The sequence below is a fragment of the Amphibalanus amphitrite genome, unplaced genomic scaffold (assembly GCF_019059575.1).
Source record: "Amphibalanus amphitrite isolate SeventyFive unplaced genomic scaffold, NRLGWU_Aamphi_draft 000363F_arrow, whole genome shotgun sequence".
Classification (NCBI taxonomy): Eukaryota; Metazoa; Arthropoda; class Thecostraca; order Balanomorpha; family Balanidae; genus Amphibalanus; species Amphibalanus amphitrite.
In genome coordinates, this window is record NW_024881857.1 from 317,694 (window position 1) to 332,055 (window position 14,362).

General features: G+C 57.5%; 1 protein-coding gene across 4 annotated transcripts in view; it reads right to left on the reverse strand.

The window, feature by feature from the left end:
* LOC122389580 (unc-112-related protein-like) overlaps nt 1–14,362 on the reverse strand; it is a 46,681-nt gene that overhangs the window by 12,758 nt on the left and 19,561 nt on the right. For all 4 annotated transcript variants that reach the window (XM_043381742.1, XM_043381741.1, XM_043381740.1 and 1 more), the window contains exons 3-4: nt 6,000–6,230; nt 3,521–3,747 (exon numbers count right to left, since the gene is read on the reverse strand). In XM_043381742.1, coding sequence (XP_043237677.1) covers nt 3,521–3,747; nt 6,000–6,230 — 458 coding nt within the window. The remainder of the gene's footprint in view (nt 1–3,520; nt 3,748–5,999; nt 6,231–14,362) is intronic.

Genomic DNA, 14,362 nt, shown 5'->3' on the forward strand with positions numbered 1-14,362 from the left:
CGAGTCCCATGACTTATGACGACATATCCCCACCAATCGCTGCTGTGTTGCCCGAGCCAGCGGGGTTGCATCGCGTATCACGCCGCATCAGCCGCGCTGAGAACTGGGTGAAATCGCGCCGCAAAGTGGGGTGCATCCGAGGAGCCGACCCCTAACCAAAGGCCGTGGCGGTGCCGCCCCCGAGCGCAGCTCACACGCCGAACCGCAGCCGGCCGGGTCGTGCCCGGCTGTCTGGGTTACATTCCACACTCGGCAGCCCGGCCCCATGCAACCGGAGCGGCCGGTGCGGCCCCAACTGCGCCGTCCCGGAGCGTTCCAGCCCAGGCCCGGGCGGCGCCGCGTCATACGGCAACGGGCCCGGGCTCACTGGCGAGTTCGCTACCAGGCGCTACCACTGCGACCGGCGGCGTCAGGATATCGCGTAGGGCCGCTGAGCTGCTTTGCGCAGTGCTATGATCCGCGCACTAAGCAGCGCTGAGCTTTTCACTGCGCACACCATGCTCTCAATTCAGCAGCATCAAAGTCAACGAGTGACCTCCTACCTCCCCCCCCCCCCTCCCTCCCTCCGCCATCGGTTTGACATGAATGCCACGGCCCACGACCTGGCCTGCAACGACGCAGGCCTGTTCTCGGAGCCTCACAAAGGCAGGTGGAGACAATCGACACCCCTGCACGACACAACACTACACGACACAGCACCTACATACATCGGCCCGACACGACCGAGAGTGCCCACACGCTGAGCTCTGCAGAGGGGTCAGTCGGGGGCGCGAGGCGACACGGCCATTCTGCTGACGGAGTCGGGCGACAGGACAGGTCTGGTGACCACAACTCGTGGGTTTGAGCAGCGCGGGCGGCAGGGATACAGCGGTGTTAGTGGCGGATGAGGGTACCGGGCGAAGGTGGGAGGAGGGCGGATCCGGCATGCCACCTGCCGTCTGTCCATCACAGCGATAAGTGGGCGGCCACAGGCCGATACCCTGCGGTCTAATTCGGACGGCTACCGGCCCGGGCTGGGGCAGACGTCGAGCATATGTTCGTCACTGCTGCTAAGCGACACAGGTGCCCAGGGGGTCAGTCGCGGTCAGAGAAAAGGGACAGCTGCATCCTGGCGCAATCCTCATACTGATCAACAGATGACGTCACGACAGTGACCTGTGGCTGTGTTCTCGACTCGGTGTCGAGCGCTGATGAAATCAGATACAGCGAGTCGACAACCGCCCTAGAGCACTGAAGACTAGTGTAACACTTACACAAAACAGAGCGGGGCACGTCAAGTGCACTTACCGCTGACAGCCTTCAAAGGCTATCCGATACAGGGCAAGGCTCAAGGAGTTGATGTATGAGGCACGGGTGTCCACGTTAAGCCCTGACCGGTAGCGGCCTCTGACGCCGGTCTGTGACGCCCGTCACGCTGGCTAGTGACGTTCGTGACGTCAGAGCGTCACGTCACGGACCGCCACCCGATCGTGACGCCGACCAACCACAGTCGTGACCAGACATCGGGGTGGTGCCACACGATCCAGGTGCACCGGTGGGACAGACACCCCTCTGCAGCGCGGCGTCGGGCCATTGCAAGGTGTCGAGAGTGGCACCGTTCGGAGCTGGGGCACCACCGACCACCGGCCTCCCTCTGTTTGAGTTAGTGGCTGGGCCTCCGTCGGACTTCCCCTCCCTGCTGTCCCCTTAGTGAGCCCCTGCTCTGCACTGATGTGGGGCCTCTCCGTGATGTCCCACAGTGAGCCCCTGCTCTGAACTGCACTGGGGTGGGGTGGGCCCCTCCTCTCTACTGGTGTGTGGGGGCTCCGCCCCTGCACCAGCGTGGGGCACTATAATCCCCTGAGGCGATACCCGGTATCGGACGCCAGACCAGGTGGCGGTGTTGACACCAGCGCCCCGATAGCCCCCGCACTGGGCGGGACCGACCGTCTGTCCGTCGCCAGCCACAGGAAATAACACTCCACTGCACAGTGCACAGCCTCCCGGCATTGCCCATCGGGCGTGTTTTGTCCGCGCCGCCGGCCGTATGTTGTGCCATGTCGCGCTCAGGTCATGTCGCCGCCCGACAGGCGCCGCAGTCGGCCCGGCATCTGGCGCCCCACCGACCGACACTGATGACCTGGTGACAAATTTAAGGGCGCGCCAGAGCCGGCCGGGCCAGAACAAACGCCGCGTCTGCCAGCGTCAGCAAGGCCGGACGACTGTGTAGTGCCCGGGGTCTGGTGTCGGGGTAAGGACGAGCCAGAGTACAAACTACAAGCGTTCGTAGAGAGGCGACTGCGGGCAGCGACAGTCACGGGCGTCACGGCCCATTGCATTGTTGGTTGTGAACCAGCAGAATTGGTCACGGAGGAAGCCAGATTAACAAATTAAGTCGAAGGAATGTGCTAATGGACAATGGAGAAGGATTGTGTTTATGTTGTCATACGAAGTACAAGCTCACGGATGTGGAAATGGACACAACTTCACGTCAGGCGGATACTGACGATGCATTTGTGCTTGTGCTTATTTACCTTCTGGTGGCATTACCAAGAGAAAATGTCACGACTGCCGGGCTTGGCTTTCTATAAACAGATGTGAATTTGACACGGGAGGGTGTAGAACAGCAAATATAGTATAGTTTTATCATTAACGGGAAGGCATGTTATTCAATGAAACGGTCGGGTGCCAGGATGGCATTCGTGACTTGTATCTATGACTTCGCTGTCGCTTTAGCATAGCACCATGAGTTACGGCCATGGAATCCGCCTCAGACCGTTTGGACTCGCAAACCTCAATAAACACTGCAGGCGCCGACTGTTTATCAAGCCATGTCTCTTCCAGCGGCGGGCTGGGGTGCAAATCCGATTCATCGCTGAATCACTCCGGTGCGTTTCCGAACTGGAGCCAGGTACTCCAGCCAGCGGGCATGATTCACCGCATCAAGGCCGCTTCCAGTGATTTTTCTTGCCGCTGCGTTCTGACACGTTTCAGAGTGATCCTCATTCTAGTCACGTGCGTTAAAGCAGTGTCCGCAGCCTTCCGCACGCATACAGATGCCATCGGAACAGGCCGCCGTCATACGCGCCGGCGATCATTGAGGCCAGAGATCGCTGAAGGCAGAAGCCTGCCGTGGCCTGGTGGCGCCTGTCTGGTATCTGGGAGCGCCTGCAAGTGTGCACCGCTGTCAGACCGCTCGCCAAATCGGGCTGTGGTGCTCAGATCTCGGGTGCGACCACTGTACGCTGACAGCTCAATGGTGTGATTCAGAAGCACTTTTATCCCACACACAGCAAAGCCTGACGACAACTGAGGCGGAGAGACTCCCAAAACTCATCTGACGTCGTGACCCGTCAAACCCACGGGTTAGAGTCTACAACAGAAGAAAGTAAGAGCAGCAGCAAGAGGCTGTAGCATTTTCCCACTCGCTAGCTCGACACTGAAAGCGGTGTTCAGCCTTTCAGCACACCGGCGGCTGGGCGGGGAGCGGGGTCCAATGCGAACTGTGTCAGCTCTACCCCTCCCTCACACCCCCACTGACCGTGTTCAGGTGGCCTCCGGACGAGTGCAGCCGCCGCGGGGTGCCCGGACCGTCCAGGCTGTTGTTGCTGCTGTGTGCCGAGCCGTTCTTGGAGATGAACGTGTTGGTGTCGGCCGGCAGACTGTCCCCGCGCTGAGACTTGACCGCTGCGTGCGACTGGTAGTTGTATTTGAGGTGCTGCGCCTCCAGCGGCTTGGCGAACGACAGCTCCTCCGGATGGCGGATTCCTGCGGGCACGAGCGGGCATAATTAACTTAGAAAATGCCGTCTTAACCCGCGCCCTGGTGGGGTCTGTTTATAACGCGACCTGGTGGGGGGGGGCTATTTTTTGCCCCCCCCCCCTCGTATCTCCGAAACTACTGGACGGATCCGAAAAATTCAAACGGCGTTCGAAAGGCCTGTCAAATTTGTCGAGGGAAACCAAATTTTATTGACCTCGGGGTCACCGATGACGTCACAGGTCAGGTCAAAGATGAAATGTTTCACCGTTCACGGGTCTTCTAGGGAATGCGCTATAACACCGAGGAAAACGCATTTTGTCGGGAATCAGCGATAGGGCGTCAGTTGCCTAGTAGATATGTTGCTGTTAGAGGTCACTGGTCATACCAGGTCAGGTCACAGGTCAGGTCACCAAAGGTCAGCAAGGGTCACCACATGAACCCAACTTTACTAAGGTTATGCGATGCATGTTTTATGGCCAGTTTTTCATTTCCGACTCAATGGTGTTGGTTATAAGACCATCAGGCACGGTTTAGGTCACTTTCTGGTGGAGGTCAGGTCAAGGTCAGGTCAAAAAAGGTCAAATTTCAAAGTTGATATTTTTGCATAAAATGGGTATTGATTCGATGCAGCTCGTCACGGGGAGTCTAATGGTGGTCTTTGTTTTGCGCTACGAGGTCTAGAATTGCTGAAAATTGAGTTTGAAAATTTGACGTCATCAATTTTGAACAGTTTTTTCGCTATAACTTGGCCAAAAAAAAGAGGTATCAATCTCAAATTTGGTATGTAGATAGAAGGCGGTAAGGACTATCACATATATTCCGGTTTTTTCGAAATTCAAATTTTTTTTGGATTTTTTGGCTATTATATTCAAAAAAAAATTTTTTTGATTTTTGGGGGTCAAAATCCAAAAATTTCAAAAATCCGAGATAGCAGTTTTGTAGCCCTGTCCATTCTACAGCTTTTATCTCTGTATCATTTTTCTGTATTTGCAAAGCTATAGGCCTGATAGCTCTTCCCGCGAAACCCTTTTTTGGGTCGAAAACGGCAGAACATGATGTCACTCTGACGTCATTTCCGGCCAACCTATCGTAGCCTTTGGAAAAATTTTTGGTCACAATGTGTAAAATTGATGTCCGGGAGGGTACTGAAAGTTTGGTGACGATCGGCGCAGTGGTTCTGGAGATATATCGAAAAGTCTGGAGGGGGGGCAAAAAATAGCCCCCCCCCACCAGGTCGCGGGTTAAGCTATCCACTAAATTCCAAACAAATGACTCCTGCAATTGGACAGATTTGTCAAACAGCTGTCATTTCAGCCGTCAAATATAGCATGGAAGACGAAGATGTCATTTTCTACAGCCATTGACTGGGGACAGCGTACTTCGAAACCACCACACGGAGTCATCGGCGTGTCAAATAGTCTTCCAGACGGCTGCTAAACACACATCCGGCACTCTCACATGACCCGAGAGAGACCACAGTCACGAACAGCCCACGGCACAAAGAGCTCCCAGAAGGTAGCAGTCGGGTCTGAGTCAGCCGCAGTTGTTTACATAATCGGCCCGCGATCTAGTCAGGCGTGACTGCCAAAGCGGAATTTCCTCTGGTCAGACACCTGAACTTTTAAAAACGCTGTGAAATTCGCTCAACGAAGCGCTGCTTGTTTTTGCTTCCGGGTCAACAGCCGCATCAAAAGAGCGGCGGCGCTTTCACGCCTGACTGGGAATCACAGCGTCAATTTGGGGCACGAAACGCGTGTGCGGGCGAGGTATGACGCTAATTTCGTCCGTTAAGATGCTAATATACGGCTTGTCGGTCGAGGTAAAACAGGAAATGGGATTCATAAACAGGCGCCAGGTTTCAGGTCTGCTGGAACTGTACGCGCTTGCACAATCTGTGACCTATGGGACGACTGCCAGCGCGGCCCCGCAGCGGCTGACGGGAGGGACAGGTGAGACATCTGTTCCGGATTCACCGCGGACGGCAGCCACCAATCAGCCGCAAAGCACGCGGCCGTAAGGCAACAGACGCAAACGCTGGCTTGAAACGAACCACACCGTGATAGTTAGGTTTTGCTAAGGGCTGATGGCCAATTTCAACAGCAACACCTAGCATCTATTGATATTGGCTGAAATCCCATGAACTGACATCAGAACTAGCCCATCCCTGGAAAAGCTTCATATTACGCTTGCCAGAAACAAAGTTTATCGCCACTGCTGAGTGATAATCCATTCCATACCGGTTAACCCTCCCCACTCACCGAGCTCTTTGCAGACATCGATGACGGCGTTGAAGCACTTTGCGCTGAAGTCGACGCGGCAGTCGAGGTGGCGCAGGTCGGGCAACTGCACGCGCAGCGTTTTGTGCATGGGCGTGAAGGTGAGCGTGGCCTCGGCATCCACGCTGTATTGGTCCAGCGTGGACTTCGTGCGCAGCAGCCACTGGTTCCGATCGGGCCAGAAGAGCGCGTGGTCCGACCAGTCATGGCCCTCTGCAAACGGACAGGGGAGACAATCCGTCAGACACTGCAGTCAAAAACACAGCGCTGGATACAGCAGACTCACAAAACACGCCAGTCGACAAACGAGCGCGACTTTTTCGACTCAGACGGCTGACGAGTGATGACGAAAGTTGGCCAAAGTTGGTGACACCCAATCAGCGATATCGTCGGTCGCGCTGCGTAAGGAGATACCGTTTTTGGAATGCCGGTTGCGTAAAAAGAGATCGTTTATGTCGTGCCGTAACAGAAGCCGAATGAGCCAGTCAAAAAGCACGCCGCGGAAGCCGGCTATCCGTATCCGAGTCAGCCCCATTTCACCCCTGCCCCCCACCCGCAGCTAACATGACCTGGAAGCCGCGAAGCGCTGCCATACATGGTCATTACCGTCTGCGGCCTACCAAACCCGTAAAACGTATGGGCGACGCTGCATTATGCATATGGCAGCGGCGCCTGGCTGGGCGAAGGACGTCTGTCAGAGATACCTCAGCAATCGACGAAAGAGGCGCAGACTCACTCGGCACCCGCCGCCTGCTCGTAACGCAAACAGCCGCAGTGTGGTAATTAATGGCGCCTATCAGCGGTACTCATAACTCTGTGGCGGTGGATCGGAATCAATCTGAGTCTATCCGCGGACTGGCGTTCGACGCATGCGGCGCGCGCATTACCGCCGATCCGACAGAGCGCGTCACAACACACAAATAAATCAGACACGATCTGAGGAGAGAGCAGTGGGGGAGGAGGGAGGGGCGCTGCTCTGCGGCGGGAGGAGGCGGCGAGAGGACAGCCGACAGCGGGCCGGGCGGCGTCCAAAGATAGACCGTCGGTCGGGCCCGCTGGCTCCGAGCGCCGCCACCGTGTCGGGACCGACGGAGGGGCGTCAACACCCGACTGCCGACAGGAGCCACCGCCGACCGACAGGACCTTGTCATTGACCTCTGGCGGTCAACCGGCTGCCGGTCAGGCCAGACGGGGCGTCCCAGTGTCTGACAAACTGTCTGGGTCGACACACTCGGAGCCGCGCCAACTGAGGACAGCTCTCCGCTCATGGGGCGGCCCGCAAAGCCCGACAGAACGCCCGGCCAAAACAGTCAGGGCTCAGGAGCGCCTATCCACCGAGCGTCGTCAGGCCTCTACCAATTGCGCACTTCTCTCTCCATAGTGATTTCGAAATCTCGCTGCAACGGAATGGCCACCATTTGGCAAACAGTGTGGTGCCCAATGTCAACAGGAATTCAATAAAGTCCCTGTGGGATATACAGCAGAGTTTGCAGATAAGGCTGGCTCGGCTGACATTTTGAAACGGGCGACCACGACAAACAACATGAGAGAGAACACAAATATGTCTGCTGATGGCCTCTTTGCCAGGATCAGTTATCAGCTTCTATAGTTAGCTGATAGCTCTACAAAGTGGGATCTCGAAGAACCCCGTCTAACTCACGTTGTATCTAAAACAGGCCAGCTTACACCTGGCGGCTCGCGGGTCCACTGAACACGGAACAGCCCCGCACCATCCACCATCTCACCGCTCTAATTGGACAGCCAGCTGCCACGGCCGGTGGCGGCGGAGGCGCGTTCGCTGCCGGGCGCCAAAGCAGCACGCCTGAGTGCTGCCGCCAGACGCGCTAACTGGCTGCCGACCTGCCCAGCAGCGACCCCCGCAGCTGCAGAACTACTGAAACCAGCAGGGCGGCGGACGGACGAGACGGACGGAGCAGAGCCGCCCATTAAGCCGCCATCCTGCTCGCCGCTCTGGGCAGCTTCCCCAAATACATCTGACATCTCTGTGGCTGCCAAGTCCAGGTCCAGCTCGGCCAGAAGCTCTCGGCCGGAGCCGGGTCAGACCAGCTCAGTGCAGTGGCCGGTGGCCCGCGGAGCCGCCCCGCCACCACTCTCTGACGGACAGGTGTGGGCGCGCCAGACGCGAGCCGTCAGACACAGCACCCACCCACCCGCGCCCGAGCACCCTCCGTCGGCGGATCAAAGGACGCGCTGGGCTGTTTGATGGTGAAGGATGCCACGCTTCACATTCCGAGACGGTTTGCGATGTCATGCATGCACTCAGCAAGACAACCGCAGTGTCGCTGACGTCGTGAAAATACAAAACCGCACAGCGCATTCGCCAAATTCGCCAGCTTCATTTGATCTTTGTCATGTCCTATGATTAAGTTGACCCTGGAAGCCTTTGTTGTTGGATCCGATGTGCGCAGTACGTATTTGGATGTCAGTACAGTTAATGTTTCAAGGCTTTACGACCGCATCCATAGCCGCTCAATAAACAGCGGGAGGTCACGTAACCACGTCGAGACCGCACCGCTCACTGTGGTGGCTGCTCGTTTATGGCTGCATTGTTCGGTCAGGTTTAATCATCGACTACAGAGGCTAAATGGTTCGACGGCCCACTAGGCCGGGGGCAATCGGACGAGACAGATCCGGATGGGGTTGTCATCGGTGGGTTTGTTAACTGTATTAGAGGACTCAGTTCAGGTCGCTGGACGCTGGTTGTCACAAGATTATTCCTCGATGCGGTCCTCAACACCATAAGGGATGACGGACGGACAGCCAGACACTCACTGGACGCTCGCTGGCAGGTTTAACCCTATTCCTGGCGGGCTCCGCCGGGACAAGAAACTGGCGGGGGGGGGGGGGCCGATTCGGCCCCCCCCCCTGAGATCTCGAGAACGAAGCAAGATAGCGACAAGCGGTAAACGGCATCGGATACGCACGGCCAAGATCTACAATTTTTACTAAGGTCACTTTCAGGTCAGGTCAAAGATGACGTCACAGGGGTCGAAAAAGTCAAAATGGCGGCACTAGATATGGAGAGAGTTTTTCTCGAATAACTTTCGAATTAATCAAGATAGGAACAAACTAAGGGCATCATCGTGATCCTCTCGTCAATCCGCATCGAATGATATATATGTTGACCTCGAAAGGTCAAGGTCAAAGGTTGACCTCAGGTCACGTGACCTCGAGGTCATCATGTATATCATTCGATGCGTCTTGACGAGCTGAACACAATGAGACCATCCACGCGTCTGTATCTTGTTCCTGTACGGAGTTATTGGCCAAAAACCTTTGGTGACCTATGATGACGTCACATGACCTCACAGCTGCCCAACAGCAAAACAGACCTCAAGGTAGTGAAGGTTGATCGTATATGAAGTCATGTATGGTATATGGGGCCATTCCGACCCGTTTTAGTGGTAAAAACAGGGAGTTGATTTTTCCCCCATTGACTTATAATGGGGAGGTCGCGAAATTGACCTGACCTTAGGTCACCGATATCAAAATTCCGAGATATACAAATTGCACATACTGGTACCCTAACTAAACCCTGAAGAGAAGAAATTGATCGGTCAAAAACTCTAGCTCTGGCGTGATTGCAAACTTTTCTGAGGTAGCGTCACCAAACCGCCTCTGGTGACCTGACCTGAGGTCAGATCAACTCAAAATTTTCAGACATGTTGCGTAGAAGCCTTTTAGGAAAAGTCAGAAAATTTGAGCTTCCTAGCTCAACGCGTTTGGGAGATATAACCAAAAAACCTCAGGGGGGGGGGCTCCTGAGGCCCCCCCGCCAGGAATAGGGTTAAGATTCCATTCCTGGATCATTCGTTGGGTTTAGAAATCAATAGATGATGCCATGCACTGTTGTTGATCACAGAAGATAGCGAAAATGAGGTTAACAAAACAGCTGCAACCAGCAACTTTATGCTTAAAGAATCGTTCGTACTTGAAACTGCTCGTTATTCGATACGTTTCTGTTTTTGTCAGGGTTTCGTTTTTCAAAAGCTGTGGTTGTAAATGTTCATGGACCTTCTATATTACATAAGCATTAAATCGCTGGACGATGAACTCCCATCCCACCGCCTTCCTCCCAGCGTCTGACCTCCTAGCTATGGCGGTCGGCGGCGGGGCGGCTGCGCCAAGGCCCGACACTATCTCCCCTGGGATAACTCATCTGGGAACGTAAACTTCCAGCCGGCACGGCCTACGAGGACTTCATCGGACCTCTGCAGCTGTCTGGCGGGTGGGATACCCGACTCAGCCTGGCGAGAGTCGCCGGCCGCCCGGGACCGGAGAGAGCTGCGCGCAGGGGCGGACCCGGCCCGAGCGGTCGTACCGGGGCAGGGCGGCACCGCCACAGCCGAGCAGATACCATCGGTACGGCCGCCTCCTCACTCATCCGTCAGGCGGGCACAGCGCGGCGCTCTTCTGATTAATCCGGCGGCCCGGCCATAGCCAACCCCAGGCCCAGTGCCGCAGAACATCGCAGGTCACCGAGGCTACACGGGTTATACAGGTAGGTTGGGTCACACAGGCCGCTCGGGTCACAGAGGCCGCTCAGGTCAGACTGGCCGGTCGGGGTTCAGCACGAGCACACCGGCCGACAAATGGTATCATAATGCTCATTAGCTTAATTAGATCCTGTTGTGTTTTCGGCCACATGCACACCGAGCCGGTGCCGACAAAGCAGTGGCCAGGCAGCGAAAAACCGGCCGCAAAACTGGTCAGGTCAGCCTTCCAGGAATCGGATGGAAGTCGCGACCGTTTTGGGTACCTGATACCCGATCACAGATGCCGCGACGATGGCTGCATCGTCCGTCACTGATTGCGATCATAAAGCCACGAACAGACCGGCTGCCACAACGTTGCAAAAGGTGGCAGAGCTCGATACGTCTGGCCCCGCTCGATATAAGGCTGGCACGGCTCGTTACGGGGCAGGCACGGCTCGTTAGAAGGCTGGCACAGCTAGATGTAAGACTGGGACACTTCATTCACACCATTAAAGCGATACTGAGTTGGCAGAGATCCAGATGTAACCACCAACCACCACATCAAATCCTGCTCCAGCTGCCGCAGCTCTGCACCAGCTATCACAGCTGGATACAGGGCTGGCATAGCTAGCCAATGGGCTGGCTCTGCACCAGCTTCCCCGGCTCGATACAGCCCTGCCGCAGCTCGATACAGCTCGGTCGCAGCCCGGCCGCAGCTCGGCGACCCGAGGTCACGGTGCCGTGTTTATTTGGCCATCAGACGAGCCGCAGACACCTGGCCTATCGGTTACGAGCGGCTCGAATGGCGCCCTCAGCAGGGCCAATGCCGATGGGGTCTGTAGATAACCACAAGGTCTGCCCTCGCCATAGATTGGTGTCACGGGCGGGAAGACACCGAACATAGCTCAGCATGGAAGCACTGGCAAGCCGGGCTAAAACACATCACCTCGCGACCTATCCTAGCTAGTAGCTATCACATCAAGAAGCTACGTTAAAAAAGCGTATGTTGGTGAAAGCTTGAAGCGTAGCTTAAAAATGAGTTGGTAGAGTGGAAAAAATGAACTTTCGATCGTACCCAAGTCTAACGAACATATCCAGGATTATACGCACACAGTGAGAAAATGCTCGCTTTTTGTGCTAGAACAGCTGCGTCTGATGGTAATGTGATCCCTGATCTGCCTCCAGCCCTCGTGATCGGCGACCATCGGGCCATTTACGGGCCGCCCAGCCTCCCACCTCCAGCGCCGATTGTATATCGCGCGTGTAAGCGATCTCGCCATTACAGAGACCCGGCTCGCCCCCACACACACGCACACGCACGGTGAAAGGCCGGGCGGCTGGAGCCGTTAGCCGTCAAACACCGATCGCCGGTCGCTTCCACTAGCTTATTCGTGAGTTTGTCGATGTCGTCGCTGATTCAAGAGAACATAATTGGAGTCAGCAGGGCTTGTTGAGCTCGTGGTCAAAGGAGTGTTTGATGCCGGTTCACGTGCCGGCCGGTGTGGCAGCGTGACACGGCGGTCAGCCGGCGGGCCCCGCAGGTCACGGGGGTTACGGGGTCACCAGGGCCGGCCGCGGCCGGTCGCTCGCCCACGGAGAAAGGCCGCCAGCCGGCCCTCAAAGGAACACTGTCACCTTCACCGGGAACAGGCGGGGTTCGGGGCCACACGATTCTGATAGCAAAACCGCGATAGCGGGGCATACAAACTACCCTGGAGTGTGCTCCTGGCAAAGACTGAGCAACGGCCGTGTCAACACTTCCTCTCCTTTCACTTTCCGTTCTTTTTCTGTCAATGACAGCCAATCAGTGCCTTTTCTAATCGTGACAGCTAAACAGTGATATCGGAGTACGCTCACGTCTGCGCCGGCACAGCACACGGCTACACAAACGAAGCGCTTTCATCCGGCATCATTGGGCCCCGGGGAATTTCGTCTCGGCCTTTCTCCGTCGACTCGCCGTGTCATTGGGCCGTCAGCAGGCTGTGGCTGTCGCCACTGAGGCGGGGGCGGGGGCGGGGGCGGGTGGTGGAGAGCGCGCCGCTTTGTGTGCCAGCCTGCAGCAGTGTCCACAGCCAGCACAGCACACTGGATAGGGCCGGCACAGCGCGGCCCGCCCGACGGCGCAAAACACCGGGTCGCACAATAGCGGCCGGCAGTCGGCAAAAAGGCGCCGCCGCACTGGAGAGCCCTCGGCAGCGGCGGCCCTGGAGGCGCGCCTGGGTCGTGCACCCGTCATAGAGCGCGCCGTCATGGACTAGGCGAGCAAGAGCGGGGCTTTTGTGCTAGGACCTTACGGCCAGCGGTCGGTGGGCACAGAGGAAATGGACAGTGGAGATAAGAGGCCGGATGACATCCGCAGCCTCTCAGGCTGAGCCTCTCCCTCCATTCCATATAACACACGCCAGCCTCAAGTATTCTGCGACCTAGGAGCCAAACAGCCATTCATCAAAAGGCAAAGTAGCTAATAGATGCGCTGAATACCATGAAACTCATTTTAAGTGGAATTGGAGAAATAAATCAACGTATCACAGCGAGCTGTCATGAAGTCCATGACCATAATTAAAATGTGGAGAGAGTGGGCCCACCAGCTGAGAGGAAGACCATTTGGCGTGACCTAATAGGCAGCGCCCGCCCACCTCCGGCATAAAGCCGCCCGCTCGTCCACTGCGGACCTCCGGGCGGCCCACTCCCAGCCGTGGCAGGTTAGTCTGTGGTCCCGGCAGGTCTCTCCCAGGACTCGGACCGCGCCGTGCCGCGCCCAGTTCACAAACAGCTCCACCGTCCACACACCGGCACCGCCTCGGTGGCCGCCGCGCAGGGACGTCCGGCGAGTGAGGTGGCGTCACCCAGCGCCGTCATCCGGCCGACCTGATCAGCACCCTGGGCACGTCCCACCGCCGGGGCCTCCGCCTTGACCCACAAACGGGCCGCCGAACAACAGAGACGGACGGCCGGGGTCGACGAGGGAGGGGAGGGGAGATGGACGAGTCAGAGCTCGGGATTGCTACAAGGTTCTGTTCTGATCCGAGCGCGGTGCGATTGGCAACATCACCCCCTGGGTAGCGCCAAAGAGACCGAGACGGGGCACGGGACGGGGCACGGCCCGACGGGACGGCACCCAACTGGGGGAAGATCCGGGTGATGAGCGGGAGAGCCCGGCCGGCGGTCCCGACCACAGCAGCCGGCCGGGAGGGTGCAGTCCCGTGAGATCATCACTGACTACGTCACTTCATTCCCTCCCTCCCTCTCCCTCTCCGTCTCCGTCCGGCGCGGCGAACCGCAGCTGCTTCCTCCCACCATGAGTTGGCTTCCCTCTCCGACAGGATGACACCACGTCACACACCCACCCACAACTCAGGCAGTGCGCGCGGCTCCAGTTGACCCGCGCACGGAGGTCACCAGAGTGCACAGCGGCGGTCACCTAACCACCCTCTAACAGCGCGCAATGGAGACAGACAGCCCGCTAACAAAGCACGGCCCGGTGTCGGCCGATTAACGGCTGTGGGCCGGCTGTGATTTATCGGCGCGGGAAAGGAGCGCCGGGCCGGTCGCGGTGAGCCGTATTGCACACTGAAGGCCCTGAAGGCCACGGCCGGCGGGCAGGTGTGTGTGCCAGGGCAGGAAGTCCGCCGGCCGCAGCGGGTCGCAGCGGACCGCAGCGGTCCCACCGACGCTGTGAGCAGCCAGCCGCGGCGCACGGTGCGGGCACGGCACGGCGCTCCGGGCACGGCTCGAGCGCCGTCCGAGACCGACCGCTCGCCGAGCAGCGGTCTCGCCGTGACGCCGCCGGGACCGCTGCGCCCACGGCGGCCGCCAGAGCTAACGGGGAGGCTCCACTCAGTCGGTTCG